The sequence below is a fragment of the Oncorhynchus kisutch genome, linkage group LG7, assembly GCF_002021735.2.
Source record: "Oncorhynchus kisutch isolate 150728-3 linkage group LG7, Okis_V2, whole genome shotgun sequence".
NCBI classification, from domain to species: Eukaryota; Metazoa; Chordata; class Actinopteri; order Salmoniformes; family Salmonidae; genus Oncorhynchus; species Oncorhynchus kisutch.
In genome coordinates this window covers 20,530,756-20,550,418 of record NC_034180.2, presented here as the reverse complement: position 1 = coordinate 20,550,418, position 19,663 = coordinate 20,530,756, and the positions used below count along the sequence as shown (strand labels likewise).

Below are 19,663 nucleotides of genomic sequence, written 5' to 3'. Positions count from 1 at the left end.
AGTCAGTAATGGCACCCTGTGTACAGTATACAGCCAAGTTATCATTACTCATTGTGTATTTATTCCTCATGTTATTTTTCTATATTTCACTCTGCATTGTTGAGAAGGGCCCGTAAGTAAGCATTTCACTGTTAGTCTACACCCATTGTTAATGAAGCATGTGACAAATAGAATTGGATTAGATTATTATGGCCCTGGGTCATTTCCTGCAACCGTGGCATACAGTAGACTATGGCAATTTATCTTACAACATTAGTATGAACCGAAAATGATTGATAAATCATCCCAGATTAACTCTGACTATAGTTAGTTACTAACAAAAATGACTCAGGAAATGTGCTATTTGCTTCCAAGGGAAGGATTTCACCTCATTTGAACATTCTGTCATAAAGAGCTTCATAAGAAAAGTTTTCCTATCTCAAGAGGTTGAATAAAAAAACGACTATATTAAGTGCCTATTAAGTGCCAAATAAAGTAACAGGGTTGACTAACAGAGTTGACGATACATCCCCTTGTGACAGGGAGAATGCAAGCATCACAAAAACATGCTTAATTGTTAAAACATTTTTAGCCTGTCTATCTATGGGTAACAGGGTTGACGTTTCATGCTCAACCCGCTCAGTTTTCCACCACAAAACAACAGAAACTGTCCAGAAAGAGTAGAACTAGCTCATCTGCTTTTACACTATGATTTCACTATTAGGTGTTTAATGTTTCTTTAGATTTTTATTTTATTTTTATGAATAGTTTCACCATATTAAAATGAGAGTTCAGTTCACGTAACAGGGTTGACCTTCAAATAAGGGACAGACGTAAATGAATTACTAATCACATGAAATAAATAATCATCTTCAGAAAGGACTTTGTCAAAGAAACTAAATAACTATGGCTTCACAATGATGCTGAAAACTTGGAGAAATGTTGGGGTTAAGTGGGTTAAAATCTTCCCTAGAAGTTACAGAGGGCACATGGAATGACATGCCAAAATGCTGCACCAAAATGCAATATTGGTGCACAATTTCTACTTAAAATATCAAAAGGGAAGCAAAAGGCACTCTTTTCGTTGCACTTGACTGGTGCTTTTGAACAGAATCCAATACAAAAGCAAGGTGACCTCTCTGAGGCCATACTAGGTCACTTCATTCACAATTAGATAGGCAGTATGTTTTGTGTCCCTTGTGCATAATCATGCAGACCTCCACACAGCCCATATAGATCTCATTAACATATGCAGTGTCTGTATAGGCAATCTATTTAAACAGAATTCATATGGACAGCTGCTGGACATGAAGTCATGTAAAAGTATGGCTTTTGCACATAACTACACACACTTTATACAGTGGGGCAAAACAAGTATTTAGTCAGCCACCAATTGTGCAAGTTGTCCCACTTAAAAATTTGAGAGAGGCCTGTAATTTTCATCATAGGTACACTTCAACTATGACAGACAAAATGAGAAAAAAAATCCAGAAAATCACATTGTAGGATTTTTAATGAATTTATTTGCAAATTATGAAAAATAAGTATTTGGTCACCTACAAACAAGCAAGATTTCTGGCTCTCACAGACCTGACTTCTTCTTGAAGAGGCTCCTCTGTCCTCCACTCGTTACCTGTATTAATGGCACCTGTTTGAACTTGTTATCAGTATAAAAGACACCTGTTCACAACCACAAACAGTCACACTCCGAACTCCACTATGGCCAAGACCAAAGAGCTGTCAAAGGACACCAGAAACAAAATTGTAGACCTGAACCAGGCTGGGAAGACTGAAGCTGCAATAGGTAAGCAGCTTGGTTTGAAGAAATCAACTGTGAGAGCAATTATTAGGAAATGGAAGACATACAAGACCACTGATAATCTCGCTCGATCTGGGGCTCCACGCAAGATCTCACCCCGTGTCCAGGCCCGTCTGAAGTTTGCTAGAGAGCATTTGGATGATCCAGAAGAAGATTGGGAGAATGTCATATGGTCAGATTAAACCAAAATAGCACTTTTTGGTAAAAACTCAACTCGTCGTGTTTGGAGGACAAAGAATGCTGAGTTGCTTCCAAAGAACACCATACCTACTGTGAAGCATGGGGGTGGAAACATCATGCTTTGGGGCTGTTTTTCTGCAAAGGGACCAGGACGACTGATCCGTGTAAAGGAAAGAATGAATGGGGCCATGTATTGTGAGATTTTGAGTGAAAACCTCCTTCCATCAGCAAGGGCATTGAAGATGAAACATGGCTGGGTCTTTCAGCATGATGATCCCAAATACACCGCCCGGGCAATGAAGGAGTGGCTTCGTAAGAAGCATTTCAAGGTCCTGGAGTGGCCTAGCCAGTCTCCAGATCTCAACCCCATAGAAAATCTTTGGAGGGAGTTGAAAGTGCGTGTTGCCCAGCAACAGCCCCAAAACATCACTGCTCTAGAGGAGATCTGCATGGAGGAATGGGCCAAAATACCAGCAACAGTGTGTGAAAACCTTGTGAAGACTTACAGAAAACATTTGACCTCTGTCATTGCCAACAAAGGGTATATAACAAAGTATTGAGATAAACTTTTGTTATTGACCAAATACTTATTTTCCACCACAATTTGCAAATAAATTTGTGAAAAATCCTACAATGTGATTTTCTGGATTTTTTTTCTTATTTTGTCTGTCATAGTTGAAGTGTACCTATGATGACAATTATAGGCCTCTCTCATCTTTTTAAGTGGGAGAACTTGCACAATTGATGGCTGACTAAATACTTTTTTGCCCCACTGTAAATCCAGTTTGGTTTATCCATGTGTAGGAATTATGTGCTTGTTGTTAGGGGAATTATATCGAAGATTTAGGTGGCTGTAAACTAAGCTGATTAAAATGATTAAAAACGCAACAGCAAAAAACGATAGTACTGTACTTAATTACAGATGTTGTTTAAAAATAAAAGGTATTTTATAAATAAACATTTAATCATAAAGCATTCTCTTTTTATTGAAAGGCTCTAACAAGTTCAAGCACGGCTGAATCAATAACAGCAGTTTAAAAAAAAACAACCCACAGGCATACAAACATAGCATCTAATAAAGGAATTAATAATCACACTGTAAAAATCCATTCATATACTGTATTTTCAACTGATCCATAGACATTTACTCCAGCATTCTTTAAATATTATTAAAATAAAACCAACATTATTAGTAAATCAGTATTGTCACTTCAAAACTATTTCAACTGTGTTACACTTATATTTCATACTTTGCTAATGGTGAATTTGTTTTGTATTTTCTATCCAGCATTCCAAACACTGTATCTTTGGCAGTTCACATACTCTGGTTCAAAAGTGCAACTGACACACTCCCAAGCCTGTACAGAATCCACTGAGCTTGTAAGACAAGTACCTTCAAGAGAATGCAGGACCTTAATAAGTTAATCGCTCAATGGAGGTTGTGCATTATCTTAAATGTGTAAATATTTCTGCATAACTCATTGGCCACACTTTTTCTTATCAAATTCCATGTAAATTCAAAAAGGACATTGGGGACGTTTCTGAAACATACATGTTATTCCACTCACCAAATTGCCATTTATGTAAATGGTCCACTGCAACGCTTCATGGACTGTATACCTACAAAAACATGTTTTATAATTGTGCACCGTGCAATCCTACATTCTTAGGGCTGGATTCAATCCGTATTGCCAAAGTATCGCTGACGATCCGCGTACATATGCAGCATTTACCGTGAATGTAGTCTCCGCGACCGCGGGAACATTGACTTTAATTGTCAATCGCACTATATAGAGGATCTTCAGCGCTACGGATTAAATAGCCCTCAGTGTGCTTCTTTCTTTGTACATCAATAAACTCAGAAAAACATACACAGTTATAGGCTTGTCTTTACAATTTAAGCATATCAATGCAAGCCACATTAAAAGCCAAAGAGCAGAATCTCTAAACAGCTTTATAAATTATTCTGGAATAAAAAAAAACGTGTTGTGTGTACATGCGTGTGTATGTGTGTGACATGTTTGTTATGTGTGTATCAGTATGTACATGTGTCGCAGTATGTGTGTGTATTCATTTTTCCAGGTTGAGCAGAAGGCTTGGCAGGTTCCTGTAGTCGATCTGTGGCAACACCAACAGGCAGTAGAGGAGCAGCCACAGCAGTAGGAGAATGTAGTACTCTGTCAATGAAGTAGGAGTCCTCATCTCCCTCCAGCTACACACACACACACGCACACGCACACACACACACACACAAAGGGAGAGAAAACCGGGTTCAGCAGAAGGTCGACAGAACCAAACAGACTTTAAACCCAGCTAACACATTTGATTCCTTGGAAATTGTGTGAATGTACATTTTTGGTTTCCACTTAGCCTGTTCTGAGAATTTGAATTTTTAGGTTGCAGGGAGGTTCTGAAAACATTCTACTATGGTTCTCTGAAAGTTTTCCTATGAGGTTTACTAACCTTCTGAGAACGGAAATAATAGGTTATTTGAAGGCAATTAAATAATGTTCTGAGAACATGTTTCAATAACACTTTTAATAATACTGACAGCTTAGGTTAACTGTTTGGTTAACTCCAACACAGATATGACACCTGGAAATTCATTTGCTTACACATGTATTTGTTTTATTGTGCCATGGCATCAGTGAGATTCTGAACCTATGATCTTCTGTTCTATATCAATGGAATTAGTTCACTGCGCCACCAGGATGGAGCTAGCGTGCCATGTTTTTTTTAAACTCATACAAAGCTGTTCATTGTAGTCTATTCAAGCAGACCCCATTTCCATCCAAGGAAATAAACACAGTCATTAAGATTATGTGTGGCCAATTAGTGGGCACGGCCAACACACCTGAACACACTTAATTAACAAGATAGGCTAAAGAGAGTATTGTTGATGCTGCGAACGGAATCTATATGTTTTTAAATAACATTCTTAGAACGTTCTTTGAATGTTACTACTGTTTTGGAAAGTTTTCTTAACGTTCTGAGAGCATGACTTTAAATAGAACCATGAGGAAAGGTGCAGAATACGCTATGCTGAAGTACTGAAATCCCCACAGAAGAACATTGTTTCTTAACATTCTCTGAACGTTCTGAGAACATGACTTTAAATAGAAACATGAGGAAATCTTCAGAAAATGTAATTGTGAAGCACTGAAATTCCCACAGAAGAAAGTTGTTTCTTAACATTCTCTGAACGTTCTGAGAACATTATATAGAACCATGATTAAACCTGTGGGAAACGTTAGGCTTAGGCACTGAAATTCCCACCTAAGAAACATATGGTTCTCAGAATGTTACGCGCCAGCTGGCTATCCTGCAACATTCCCAGAATGTTGTGAGAAGGTTAGATGCAAAATAATCATAGGACAACCATGCTCTCACCAAGCTCTATGAAACACATGGTTCTGAGAACATTATGTGCTAGCTGGGAAGAGATAATGTCAACATAAACTGCAGAGCTACAATTCAGGGTAAAATTGGTCAAAGGTTGAATAAAAATGTAGAATACAAAAAACTGTTATATGTTAGGCTTCTCTAATGACACCAAAACAAAAGCCCAGGATGGATTTCATTTATCCAGACTGAAGAGTTATTTTCATGTTGAATAGCTTTCTGATACTAATAATTGAACTATGTCTGGGATAGGCTGAATGCCAGTCTGCTTGTGCTATAATGCCAACTCCTTGTCATTCATTGTCATGAGCAATGGAGTTTGCAAGAGCAAAAAGAGATATGGGACAAGGTTAGTCTCATACTAATACTGTAACTAGGTACGGGAGTTTTGACACGACCAGGAAAAACTATGGGCCCTAGTTATACCCTTCATACAACTAGCACCTGATGTTTTTCTTGGTCAGATTTCCTCCTGGTCCTCCTAATAACTACTAAGACAACATCTTTGTTCCTGAGCTACAGACAGCTGTGTTCCTTTATCTCTATGGCTGTGACCTAAATGGCACCCTATTATGGGTCCTGGTCAAAAGTAGTGTACTATAAAGGGAGATAGGGTGTCATTTAGGACACAGCCTATCTGTATGGCATCTCCCTCCCCAGAGGGCTGTAGATGATGTAATGACGTAAATGTTTCACACAATTACAACACCAGCCAAGCTGTGCCCCATAGGAGTGATGGTATCAGTCGAATATTGTGTGTCTCTGATTCCCACGATGCCTCACCTCAACACTCATACAGGAGGGTTGTCATGGCAACTGCACAATAGCCCCACCCAGTGACTTACGCTCAGACAAGTGAGCAAGAGCGCTCAGACAAGTGAGTAAGAGAGAAACAGTTCGTGCAACAAACCTCTGTTTTGAACATAATAAGCTACAAATGTATAACAGTTATGCTGCACCCTGCCCTTTGGGGCTAGAGGCCAACTGACTCATATTCTTACCTGGTGTCAGACTTGGTACTGTGAGTTCGGCTGGATGCTCCATTCTTCTGATTGTCCTTCTACGGGACAGAGGGATAGGTATTACAATCCCAAAAACATGAGTGATGATGATAAAAGCACAGGTATTGTTTGTAGGCTCATCTTATGGTAAAATACTTACATAGGAAATAATTATAGTTCCTAAATATCTGAAATGTTTTGCAGCAAACCTCATTAGAGCCAGCCACCTTCCTCTGGTGGAGTGGTGTAGAACACATAGAACACTGTTCATCTGTGGTTCCATCACTGTCAGCTTCCCTCCTGTTCAAAGAGAGAGAAAGAAAGAAAGAGAGACAGACAGACAGAGAGACAGAGAGAGAGAGCGCTATATTTATGTTTCTACTAGATATAAAATGTACGAACACTATCATTCAGAACAAAGAAAACATCTTGTTAGCTATTATTTACACAGTGACTAACATACTGTTCATCTTACTCATTAAAGCAGAGAGAAAAAAGCCACTATTATTGCAATAAAACATTTCAGAATCAGTCATCATCAGCGTAGATTATATAATTGAATTACAGTGCATTCAGAAAGTATTCAGACCCCTTGACTTTTTCCACAGTTGTTACGTTACAGTCTTATTCTAAAATGTATTAAATTATATTTTTTCCTCTGCAATCTACACCCAATACCCCATAATGACAAAACAAAAACTGGTTTTTAGACATTTTTGAAGAAAAAAAACAGAAATACCTTACATAAGTATTCAGACCCTTTGCTATGAGACTTGAAATTGAGCACAGGTGCGTCCTGTTTCCATTGATCATCCTTGAGATGTTTGTACAACTTGATTGGGGTCCATCTGTGGTAAATTCAATTGACTGGACATGATTTGGAAAGGCACACACCAGTTTATATAAGGTCCCACAGTTGACAGTGTATGTCAGCAAAAACCAAAAGCCATGATGTCAAAGGAATTGTGTGTTGAGCTCCATGACAGGATTGTGTCGAGGCACAGATCTGGGGAAGGGTACCAAAACATGTCTGCAGCATTGAAGGTCCCCAAGAACACAGTGGCATCCATCATTCTAAAATGGTGAGCTATAGAGCTGGCCGTCCGGCCAAACTGAGCAATCAGGGGAGAAGGGCCTTGGTCAGGGAGGTGACCAAGAACCTGATGGTCACTCTGACAGAGCTCCAGAGTGGAGCATCTGTGGAGATGGCGGAACCTTCCAGAAGGACAACCATCTCTGCAGCAATCAGGCCTTTATGGTAGAGTGGCCATACGGAGGACACTCTTCAGAAAAAGGCACATGACAGCCCGCTTGGAGTTTTCCAAAAGGCACCTAAAGACTCTCAGACCATGAAAAACAAGATTCTCTGGTCTGATGAAACCAAAATTGAACACTTTGGCCTGAATGCCAAGTGTCACGTCTGGAGAAAACCTGGCACCATCCCTACGGTGAAGCATCGTGGTGGCATCATCATGCTGGTTGGATGTTTTTAAGCAGCAGAGACTGGGAGACTAGTAAGGATCGAGGGAAAAATTAACGGAGCAAAGTACAGAGAGATCCTTGATGAAAACCTGCTGCAGAGCCCTCAGGACCTCAGACTGGGGTGAAGGTTCACCTTCCAACAGGACAATGACCCTAAGCACACAGCCAAGACAATGCAAGAGTGGTTTCTGGAAAAGTCTCTCAATGTCCTTGAGTGGCCCAGCCAGAGCCCGGACTCTGGAGAGACCTGAAAATAGCTGTGCAGGGACGCTCCCCATCCAACTTGACAGAGCTTGAGAGAATCTGCAGAGAAGAATGGGAGAAACTCCCAAAATAAAGGTGTGTCAAGTTCGTAGCGTCATACCCAAGAAGACTTGAGGCTGTAATCGCTGCCAAAGGCGCAATACTTATGTACATTTGATATTTCCATTTTTATTTTTTATACATTTGCTAAAATGTCCCAAAAACTGTTTTTGCCTTGTCATTATGGGTTATTGTGTGTAGATGGATGAGGGGAAAAAATTATTTTATTCATTTTAGAATAAGGCTGTAAAGTAACAAAACGTGGAAAAAGTTTCCATATGCACTGTATGTCATTATGTAATTTGAATTGCTTAGAGCTTCTTAATGTTAGTGGAGAGGAAATTAGCTTCCAACTTCAATGACTAGCCAGATCTAAACACATTTCATTGAGTAAATTTAAGGCATTTTGCTCTATCAAACTGGGAGGCCCAGTTCTGAAGTCATGTTTTTCGCTGCTTAACATTGCCCCAAAAATAATGTTCTGTGCTGTGTTTCTCAAGCGGCGTCCCAAATGGTACCCTTTTCCCTATACAGTGCACTACTTTTGACCGAGCCCATAGTAGTGCACTATAAAGGGAATAGGGTGCCATTTTGGACACAGGCCAGCTGTACCAGGGACCTAAGAATAGTATCCTACCTCATGGTCTCATTGTTTTCTCTGGCAGCAGAGGCAGACTTCTCATCATCAGTCCTGGTGAGATCACTGCTCTCAGCAGCTCCACGGTGGGTCTCCATCTCTGTCTCCACCACACCCCCATCTCCCTCCGTCTGCTCACCCAGCACGGAGCACCATTCCTGTGGGCCCGATAGCCTGGAGCCCCCTCTCACTTCAACCTCCTGGGCACACATGGGGGGGGGGGGGGGAAGACTACTTTAGAGTGTAAGGGGAAGGTGGAGGTTGTTGGATAAGATAATAGGGTATGGATGTAGTGGGTGTGGGGGTAAAGGTTTACTGGCTAGTCATCAGTGATGGGGGAAAATCGCTACAGTTACATATCACAATATTATTTTGGACAATATTATATAGATACTTTGACTCAAAGTATTGATTTGTAAAAAATGTGTATATATATATATATATATATCTACAGTGGGGCAAAAAAAGTATTTAGTCAGCCACCAATTGTGCAAGTTCTCCCACTTAAAAATATGAGAGAGGCCTGTAGTTTTCATCATAGGTACACTTCAACTATGACAGACAAAATGAGAGAAAAAAAATCCTGAAAATCACATTGTAGGATTTTTCATGAATTTATTTGCAAATTATGGTGGAAAATAAGTATTTGGTCACCTACAAACAAGCAAGATTTCTGGCTCTCACAGACCTGTAACTTCTTCTTTAAGAGGCTCCTCTGTCCTCCACTCGTTATCAGTATAAAAGACACCTGTCCACAACCTCAAACAGTCATACTCCAAACTCCACTATGGCCAAGACCAAAGAGCTGTCAAAGGACACCAGAAACAAAATTGTAGACCTGCACCAGGCTGGGAAGACTGAATCTGCAATAGGTAAGCAGCTTGGTTTGAAGAAATCAACTGTGGGAGCAATTATTAGGAAATGGAAGACATACAAGACCACTGATAATCTCGCTCGATCTGGGGCTCCGCGCAAGATCTCACCCCGTGGGGTCAAAATGATCACAAGAACGGTGAGCAAAAATCACAGAACCACACGGGGGGACCTAGTGAATGACCTGCAGACAGCTGGGACCAAAGTAACAAAGCCTACCATCAGTAACACACTACGCCGCCAGGGACTCAAATCCTGCAGTGCCAGACGTGTCCCCCTGCTTAAGCCAGTACATGTCCAGGCCCATCTGAAGTTTGCTAGAGAGCATTTGGATGATCCAGAAGAAGATTGTGAGACTGTCATATGGTCAGATGAAACCAAAATAGCAAGTTTTGGTAAAAACTCAACTCGTCGTGTTTGGAGGACAAAGAATGCTGAGTTGCATCCAAAGAACACCATACCTACTGTGAAGCATGGGGGTGGAAACATCATGCTTTGGGGCTGTTTTTCTGCAAAGGGACCAGGACGACTGATCCGTGTAAAGGAAAGAATGAATGGGGCCATATATCGTGAGATTTTGAGTGAAAACCTCCTTCCATCAGCAAGGGCATTGAAGATGAAACGTGGCTGGGTCTTTCAGCATGACAATGATCCCAAACACACTGCCCGGGCAACGAAGGAGTGGCTTCGTAAGAAGCATTTCAAGGTCCTGGAGTGGCCTAGCCAGTCTCCAGATCTCAACCCCATAGAAAATCTTTGGAGGGAGTTGAAAGTGCGTGTTGCCCAGCAACAGCCCCAAAACATCACTGCTCTAGAGGAGATCTGCATGGAGGAATGGGCCAAAATACCAGCAACAGTGTGTGAAGAATCAACAACAAGTGGGACACAATCATGAACTGGAACGACATTTATTGGATATTTCAAACTTTTTTAACAAATCAAAAACTGAAAAATTGGGCGTGCAAAATTATTCAGCCCCCTTAAGTTAATACTTTGTAGCACCACCTTTTGCTGCGATAACAGCTGTAAGTCGCTTGGGGTATGTCTCTATCAGTTTTGCACATCGAGAGACTGAAATGTTTTCCCATTCCTCCTTGCAAAACAGCTCGAGCTCAGTGAGGTTGGATGGAGAGCATTTGTGAACAGCAGTTTTCAGTTCTTTCCACAGATTCTCGATTGGATTCAGGTCTGGACTTTGACTTGGCCATTCTAACACCTGGATATGTTTATTTTTGAACCATTCCATTGTAGATTTTGCTTTATGTTTTGGATCATTGTCTTGTTGGAAGACAAATCCCCGTCCCAGTCTCAGGTCTTTTGCAGACTCCATCAGGTTTTCTTCCAGAATGGTCCTGTATTTGGCTCCATCCATCTTCCCATCAATTTGAACCATCTTCCCTGTCCCTGCTGAAGAAAAGCAGGCCCAAACCATGATGCTGCCACCACCATGTTTGACAGTGGGGATGGTGTGTTCAGGGTGATGAGCTGTGTTGCTTTTACGCCAAACATAACATTTTGCATTGTTGCCAAAAAGTTCAATTTTGGTTTCATCTGACCAGAGCACCTTCTTCCACATGTTTGGTGTGTCTCCCAGGTGGCTTGTGGCAAACTTTAAACAACACTTTTTATGGATATCTTTAAGAAATGGCTTTCTTCTTGCCACTCTTCCATAAAGGCCAGATTTGTGCAATATACAACTGATTGTTGTCCTATGGACAGAGTCTCCCACCTCAGCTGTAGATCTCTGCAGTTCATCCAGAGTGATCATGGGCCTCTTGGCTGCATCTCTGATCAGTCTTCTCCTTGTATGAGCTGAAAGTTTAGAGGGACGGCCAGGTCTTGGTAGATTTGCAGTGGTCTGATACTCCTTCCATTTCAATATTATTGCTTGCACAGTGCTCCTTGGGATGTTTAAAGCTTGGGAAATCTTTTTGTATCCAAATCCGGCTTTAAACTTCTTCACAACAGTATCTCGGACCTGCCTGGTGTGTTCCTTGTTCTTCATGATGCTCTCTGCACTTTTAACGGACCTCTGAGACTATCACAGTGCAGGTGCATTTATACGGAGACTTGATTACACACAGGTGGATTGTATTAATCATCATTAGTCATTTAGGTCAACATTGGATCATTCAGAGATCCTCACTGAACTTCTGGAAAGAGTTTGCTGCACTGAAAGTAAAGGGGCTGAATAATTTTGCACGCCCAATTTTTCAGTTTTTGATTTGTTAAAAAAGTTTGAAATATCCAATAAATGTCGTTCCACTTCATGATTGTGTCCCACTTGTTGTTGATTCTTCACAAAAAAAGACAGTTTTATATCTTTATGTTTGAAGCCTGAAATGTGGCAAAAGGTCGCAAAGTTCAAGGGGGCCGAATACTTTCGCAAGGCACTGTATATACACACACACACACACACACTACCGGTCCAACATTTTAGAACACCTACTCAATTCAAGGGTTTTTCTTTATTTGTACAATTTTTTACATTATAGAATAATAATTTAAGACATCAATACTATGAAATAACATATGGAATCATGTTGTAACAGAAAAAGTGTTAAACAAATCAAAATATATTTTATATTTGAGATTCTTCAAATATGACAGCTTTGCACACTCTTGGCATTCTCTCAATCAGCTTGCTGTGGTAGTCACCTGGCATGCATTTGAATTAACAGGTGTGCCTTCTTAAAAGTGAATTTGTGGAATTTGAATGGTTTGGGAATTGAAATGGTTTGGGATGAGTTGGACCGCAGAGTGAAGGAAAAGCAGCCAACAAGTGCTCAGCATATGTGGGAACTCCTTCAAGTCTGTTGGAAAAGCATTCCAGGTGAAGCTGGCTAAGAGAATACCAAGAGTGTGCAAAGCTGTCATCAAGGCAATGAAGAATCTCAATTATAAAAAATATATAGATTTATTTGACACTTTTTGGTTGCTACAAGATCCCATATGTGTTATTTCATAGTTTTGATGTCTTCACTGTTATAGAAAATAGTAAAAATAAAGAAAAACCCTTGAATGAGTAGGTGTTCTAAAACTTTTGACCGTTAGTATATAAATATGTATATGTATGTTTTAGTTTGTTTTTGCTAGGTAGCATTAGCTAACGCTGGTCGGGTGTGCCTGTGCCAAAACTCAAATATTTTTCATCCTATAGCTTGTTCTTCATCTTCTTTTTAAATAGTGAGCCAACATGTTTTCATGACTTTTATTTCCATAACTGATCAAAACTAATTTATCATGCTCCCTCCAGTCTCTGCAGAAGACATATAGTGAGAAATACCTATAGAATCGTGAGAATCGCAAAATATATCACAACGGCACCTAAGTTTTGCGATAATATCGAATCATGACATCCCTTTCAATTCCCAGCCTTAGTAGTCATATAGAGTAGAATAAAGCACTTGCTAAAAAATATCACTCTTTCTTTTTAACTGTCTTGAACATTAGCTCCAATGTCCCTCCTTTAATTCATGGGGTAACATTCTCATGATTGATTCATGATTCATGGTTGGTCAACACAGCTTATGAAATGACTTCCAAATCAGACTTGGTATGCAGAACATCTAGCACACCAAAACAATGCATATATTATCAGACGCCCAGACAGACACGTCAGATAGAACCAGAGAAAAGGATGACAGATAATAACACATGCAGACAGATTATTGCACGTAATGAGACAGTGATATTGTCCTATGTGTATGTGTGAAATGTCACGTCCCTCTGATGTGGTCTGGTGTTGTTTGGATCACCTTGTACACACACACACACACACATACGCATGCAGGAGGTGCGCATACATGCACACACATACGCAGATCTGTCCTTGTTGTCCATACATACTGGCTTACCTTATCATACTTCTGCATTGTTGACTCCTCTCTGAGAGCTTCTTGATCCAGTTGGCTTTTTATGTGTGAGTCTGGACTGCTGTGTGCGTGTGTCTCTGTATGAGTCTCTCCCTGGCTATGTGCGTGCGAGTCTGTGTGTGTCTCTGGTTCTGAGGACGGTGCTGGTTGTAGCGCTGCAACACTAAATGTTGAGGGCCAGGTCTCTACTGACTTGCTGAAGGAAGAGGACCACGGCGAGGTCTCCACGTCGTTCTCTGGTTCCTCTCCAGGACCACAGTCATCTGTATCCGGGTAGAACAGGTCCATGGGTTCCAGAGTCTCACTCAATGTCATTGTCTGATCAAGGGCCCCACTCATGTCCGCTTGGAACATGTCCATTGGTTCACTTTCAGGCTTCTCCATTGCACTGCTCCTCTCACTGTCTGTATAGGCCACATTGACACTCTTGGTTTCACTCTTTTCTGTGTCTGACATTTTGTCCCCTGTCTCTTCAACAGTAGAGGCCTCTGTCTCGCTATGACTGCCCTCAGTATGATCCTCTGCATCCTTTTCTATGTCTCTCTCTTGACCAGGCGGTAGGGATAAAGACTGGTTCTTGGTGTGTGTGTCTGAGGGAGGAGAGAGAGGAACCGGCTCAGTGAGGACCAGTCCAGGGTTAGGCTCCACGAAGGCCTCAATGACATGGGAGATGGGGACATCATAGTGGGGGTAGTACACCATGTCCAAGGGGATAATGGACACTGGTGTGCCCTGATGGGGGACCTCCATTACTGTTTCTCTGTTGTCTGTTGCTCCAGACCCAGTAGCATCCACCCTGTCATGGCCATTTTCTGCCCCTCTCTTCTTCTCAGGAACTACAACATTCACATTAGCATCTCCACCACAAGGGGCTGTCTCGCTCTTTTCAACCAAGCCACCTCCAGGGGGCTCACACAGGACTGGGTCTTCATCCCCAACCTCTGCCTCTCTCTCTGGGCTCTGGGTCCTATCCTCTCTGTCCTCTGCTGGGAGTGTGGAGCTCTGCCGATTGTCTGTGCAAGACAGAGATTCCGGGTCCTTTTGCCCAGTATGGCTCTCCTCTTCTGGTTCTGAGGATCCCCCCTGGATAGTCCGAGTCTGGTCCATCTCCATATACGGTTGTGACTGCTCTGTGACCTCCTGAGTCGTAGTGTTCTCCTGTGACTCTATGTGGCCGTTCAGAATGTCCTTTATCTTCTTTTGTGTTTCTGACTCTTCTGTGACCTGCTTGTGCCTTTCCTCTGCTTGACCCTCTGCTATATCAGAAGGTTCCATAGCTAACCCCTCCTCTGGGTTTCCAGCCTTTCTGGAATCGGTAGATGGTTCCACTGTTTCCTTCTTGGCACATTCTGATGCGCTGTCTGTCTTCTCCAGAACACCGTCCTGCTGATTTGGCTTTTCATGCAGGTCAGGGGTCTCCTGCTGTGAATGGCTGGTATCCTTGTGTTGAGGAGAACACACAGCTCCACCTATCTCACCCTCACACACACTCTCACCCACACACACACTCTCACCCTCACACACACTCTCCCTTTTCTGGTCAGAGTCAGTCTGCTGAGGCTTGTCAGAGAACTCTAAAGATGGCCGCCCCTGCCCCTTGTTGACACCATTACTCTGACGTGTATTTGTGTCTATTCCTTCTGAGTCACTTTCTGTTCTCTCTGTTATGTTCTTTCCTTCTCTTTGATCAGGCTTCTGCTTGGCTGCCTTGTCCTCACTCAGTTCCAGAATGTAGCTATACGCCTCCTCCTCGTCTTCCTTCTCTTTCTTCTCCCTTCCCTCCCCATCCTCTTCTAGTTGTGTATTGGCCCTGTACTGTGTGCTCTCCACTGAGCTAAAAGAGTAGTTCCCCTCGTCGATAAACAGCTCTGGCATCACTTCCTGTTCCTCATCCTGAGGCTTTCCTGCCTTTGGCCCCATAACCGACGGCAACGGATCCTCCAGATCAGGTGTGACCCCATGGGGTGTGGAGGGAGGGATGTCCCAAGATACCCCGCTGTCACATAGCGACCCATCGCTACGGCTCTCCACAGACCTGTCTGGCGTCACTGCCTCGCTCGGCAGGCGCTCCCAACAGGAGTCTGGCGAACTGATCACAGAGTCACTGATTGGGGAGTCATAGGACACAGAGCCGATGACGGAGTTGACAAATGAGGGCTGCGGAGAGCTGGAAGTGGAGACGGTGAAGACAGGGCTGTGTGTGGTCCCTACAGTCGAGCCTTCGTTGACCGGGGAGCGCTCCACCACGGGCGGTGATATGGGGGACTTGAGCTCCTCGGAGATAGAGGAGATTAAGATTTTGGGCGGGTGCTGGACTAAGTCTCTCCGGACCACAAAGGGCCTCTCTCGGTCCCGACTCCGGTGAACGCCATTCCTCAGGTCGTGGGAGGAGTCGTTGACACGACAGCTGAGTCTACCTGACGACACACTCCTCTGTATCACATCAGATACATTCTCCTGGGGCTGAGAGAGAGAAAGAGTGGTTTGTGTATCTAGTGCAGGGGTGTCAAATAACTAGCCCACGAGCCTAATAAAAAAAAAATTACGATCTTAATCAATATTGAAATGACTAAAACCAAATCAAAGCTGTGTAGAAATCATAATAGACCGACATTTATAGTCTCTTCACTCTGTCCAGCCTGCTAATAGCCATTGAAACGAAAGCGAAGGATAAAGGAACATTTTGGGGAAATATAATACATTTTAAGGGCGTCCCTCCAGACCTCGGTGAAGACCGAATGCGGCCCGCGGGGTAACATTTGTTTGACACCCCTGATCTAGTGGTTTGTATAAACTACTGTATATATCATATATTGATCATGAGATAAATATTATGCAGCCAAATGGCACCACATTCCCTATATAATGCACTAGTTTTGACCTGAGCCCTTGGGATGCAGTCTCTCTCACCTCTTCCATCCCGGGGAAGTGCTCCAGGAACTGGGACACGTAGGTCATGATGGACTGCTCATCTGGAGGGTTAATGGTCACGTCTGTGGAGATGGAAATGCGGGAATGATAACAGAGGGACTTAAGATCGACTAGTGGTAAATCGTCTAATACACTCTGATTGTACAGCCTAATTGTAGCCCATTCCCAGATCTCTTTATGCTGTCTTGTCAACTGCTATGGCCGTTGTCATGTCAACTATTTTGGCAAGACAACGTCCATAGCAGTTGGCTATACAGCCCTAACAGATCTGGGATCAGGCTGGCATAATTGCCCCTTGTGGCAATGAATAAAGTCTCAATTCATTGAATTGGTTTGAATTTAACTGAATTGAATTGAATAATTTACCCTCTGGTTCCAGTAGTCTGGGTATGCCCAGGCTATAGTGGGCTGTCCTGAAGGCATCCTCTAGGTTCTCCCTGGCTGTCCTCAGCAGAGCTCTCCTCATGTCCACCAGGCTGGGGTCAATAGACTTAATGACGGCCAGGAAGGCCAGCCCACTGGTCCAGCTCTTCCCAAAGTCCTGCACTGCCACACCATACCTGACAAGACAAGACTCGGCAAGTCAGCAACATCTAACACTTGAACATGATTGCAGTCAAACTTTCAAACGTGTGTGTATGTATTACAGAATTTTCACAGGTTCATCAAATCCCATATCCTATTTGTGAGTTTGTCTCTTATGAATTTGATATATGATTGCTGTCCAATCACAACTCACTTCCTGGTGCGTCTCTGGACCCACTGCAGGAGCGTCTTGATGGCTTTCCCATGATCCCTCATGGCGATGGAGCGTGGCCTCTCATCGGAGGGCGTGCTGGAGTGGGAGGTGTCGGAGTCGGAGCTGGTGGGGAGCGAAGAGAGGCTGGAGGACGAGGGGAACTGGCTCTTAATGTTCCCTGTCAGCTCCTTGATCTGAGAGAAGGAGGAAGACTCGGCACTTATTTCATTACTTAATATCTGAGAGAGAGAGGGCGGGGGGGGGGGGAGAAAGGGAGGAGAGAGAAGAAAGAGACAGTATAGAGAGAGATTTTACCTGGAAAAACAGGATAATATTCCAGATGAGTCCGAGAACGATGGAAGAGTTGCCATCGGCGACATCTGCAGCGTCAATACTGACCAGCTTCACCTGTGCAGGTAATCACACCCAGGTAAACAATCCAACCAATCAACAGGATATTTAGACAGTGGTGTGCTGGTGCTCCTCCCAATATGAAAAAAATTGCTTCTGCTATAAATATCATTGAAGGGAATAAAGCTGAACCTTCTTCTATAATTTCAGGATGTTTATTAGACACTTCCCTAAATAGGTGATTGGTGATTCATTGGTGATTGGCTGTGATACTCACATTTCTTTCCTCTAGGAAGGTGAGGACCTTTGCGATGTTGTTCAGTCTGAAGATACGATGTGAGGACTGTTTCCATCCATGAAGCTGGAGGACACCGATACAATAAACAGCTGGGTGAATTGTTAGCCACCAAAATCGAACTCAAACACAATCTTTAACACATAACTTCTCCATATCTAGCATAGCCATGGGCTGCCTCCCAAATGGCACCCTATCCCTTACATTGTGCACTACTTTTGGCCAGGGCCTTTTGACTAGGGAATAGGGTGTCATTTGTGACGTAAGCGAATGAATCAACAAAGCCTCACTAACATCTGAATACTGTGTGGATGGTGTAATATTGTTGGTGGAAATCTCACCAGCTTGCATCCAGACAGTTCCTCCAGCAAGGCCATGAGTATTCTTCCATCCTGGATATCTCTGAACAGGTCGTTTACCTCCATCGGAGGAGTGCACTGAAGACAGGAGGAGAGGAGAGTTAATCTTTCAACAGACCTGATGATGTTAAAAACACATTTCAGTCTTCCTTTGATGCGCTATTGCGCTGCAACCGCTAAAAGTGGGTGTGTCTGATGTCTGATGTCTGACTTAAGTGCACATGTAGCATAAGCAGTGGAGTAAAACGACCATTGACATTTCTCTGGTGTTGGTTTTATGCTGGCTGATAGGACTGCCAATAACTGTCAAAATATGGATCTTATCAGTATAATGAGCAGTCCGTCAAAACAGCTATTAAGTAATAGCTATGACATCGAACCGAACCATGCATGAACCAATCTCTCTACATCTGAACGCTTACTTGAGAGAGGGAGTGAGCAAAACTTTCCATCGAAACCCAGCGGACAAATGTATGATTGTCGATTAGTGGGTCAGAGATTTGATGTAACGCCAGACAGTGTGTCAGAGAAGAGAGGTTCATTGTGTGAGAGAAACAAAGACTTAATCACTATTTGGACCCTCTTTCTCTCAGTCAGCCTCATGGCTCTGCTCTGTTATCATCTCATCTCTCTGTCGCCTGAAACCTTAGAAGCACAAAACAGCCTTGCCAATGCAAACAATGGTGTAAGGGTAGAGTAGTGAAACTCACTGAATGACTAATGGCAGAGAGGTGTGTGTGTGTGTGTGTGTGTGTGTGTGTGTGTGTGTGTGTGTGTGTGTGTGTGTGTGTGTGTGTGTGTGTGTGTGTGTGTGTGTGTGTGTGTGTGTGTGTGTGTGTGAGACTTTGTGAGCGAGAGAGAGCAGAGGAGGTGGGGGTGAAGGGAGGGAAAGATAAAAAAAATATGTAAACAATTTGTAAGCACAAGTGTATGTGTGCTTGAGAGTGGCGGGAACACAGAACGGCTGAGGGTACGTGTGGGTTAGCAGACAAAGAGAACGTATGTGGGGGCCTTTTCACCATAGTTCCTTGGTCATTTGTTCAGGAATGCTATTCATGTAAAGAAAGCAGTACTTCAAATTACACAATGCAATCTGAGAAGAAAGGAGGGGGGGGGGGGGGGGGGGGAGTACAAAAAAGGCCTATGGCGATTATTCCATGCCAGCATGTCCCAAAAATATTTTTGCATCTCAGATTGTTCTGGCAATTCTCACATAAAAACTTAATTGGGAGAAAGGATGTTTGATATGCTAATTACTTTTGTAACAAACCATTTTTTATCCCGATAAAAGGAGCCATGTTAGGCACTCTTCAGACCTATACATGCCCCCTATAAGACCCAATAATCAGGGAACCGTACATGATACAGACAACACCTTAGGGTCATTATACTCCTAATACTGTGCTATAAAATATGGAGTATCGCTACATTCTGAAA

The 19,663-nt window shown here is 42.7% G+C and overlaps 1 protein-coding gene across 2 annotated transcripts in view; it reads right to left on the bottom strand.

Annotated features, from left to right (window-relative positions):
- Positions 1–953: 953 nt before the first annotated feature.
- LOC109894300 (calmin) overlaps positions 954–19,663 on the bottom strand; it is a 47,108-nt gene continuing 28,398 nt past the window's right edge. Inside the window, exons 3-14 of one of the 2 annotated variants that reach the window (XR_004210590.1) lie at positions 18,209–18,304; positions 17,850–17,933; positions 17,537–17,629; positions 17,222–17,415; positions 16,849–17,042; positions 16,462–16,544; positions 13,534–16,014; positions 8,804–9,003; positions 6,591–6,681; positions 6,382–6,440; positions 3,547–4,190; positions 2,944–3,371 (exon numbers count right to left, since the gene is read on the bottom strand). Coding sequence is in view for 1 of the 2 variants with exons in the window: in XM_031828669.1 (XP_031684529.1) it covers positions 4,049–4,190; positions 6,382–6,440; positions 6,591–6,681; positions 8,804–9,003; positions 13,534–16,014; positions 16,462–16,544; positions 16,849–17,042; positions 17,222–17,415; positions 17,537–17,629; positions 17,850–17,933; positions 18,209–18,304 (3,717 nt within the window). In the remaining variant the exon portion in view is untranslated. Of the gene's footprint in view, positions 4,191–6,381; positions 6,441–6,590; positions 6,682–8,803; positions 9,004–13,533; positions 16,015–16,461; positions 16,545–16,848; positions 17,043–17,221; positions 17,416–17,536; positions 17,630–17,849; positions 17,934–18,208; positions 18,305–19,663 lie in introns of both variants that reach the window. The other variant, XM_031828669.1, reaches the window with a different exon arrangement.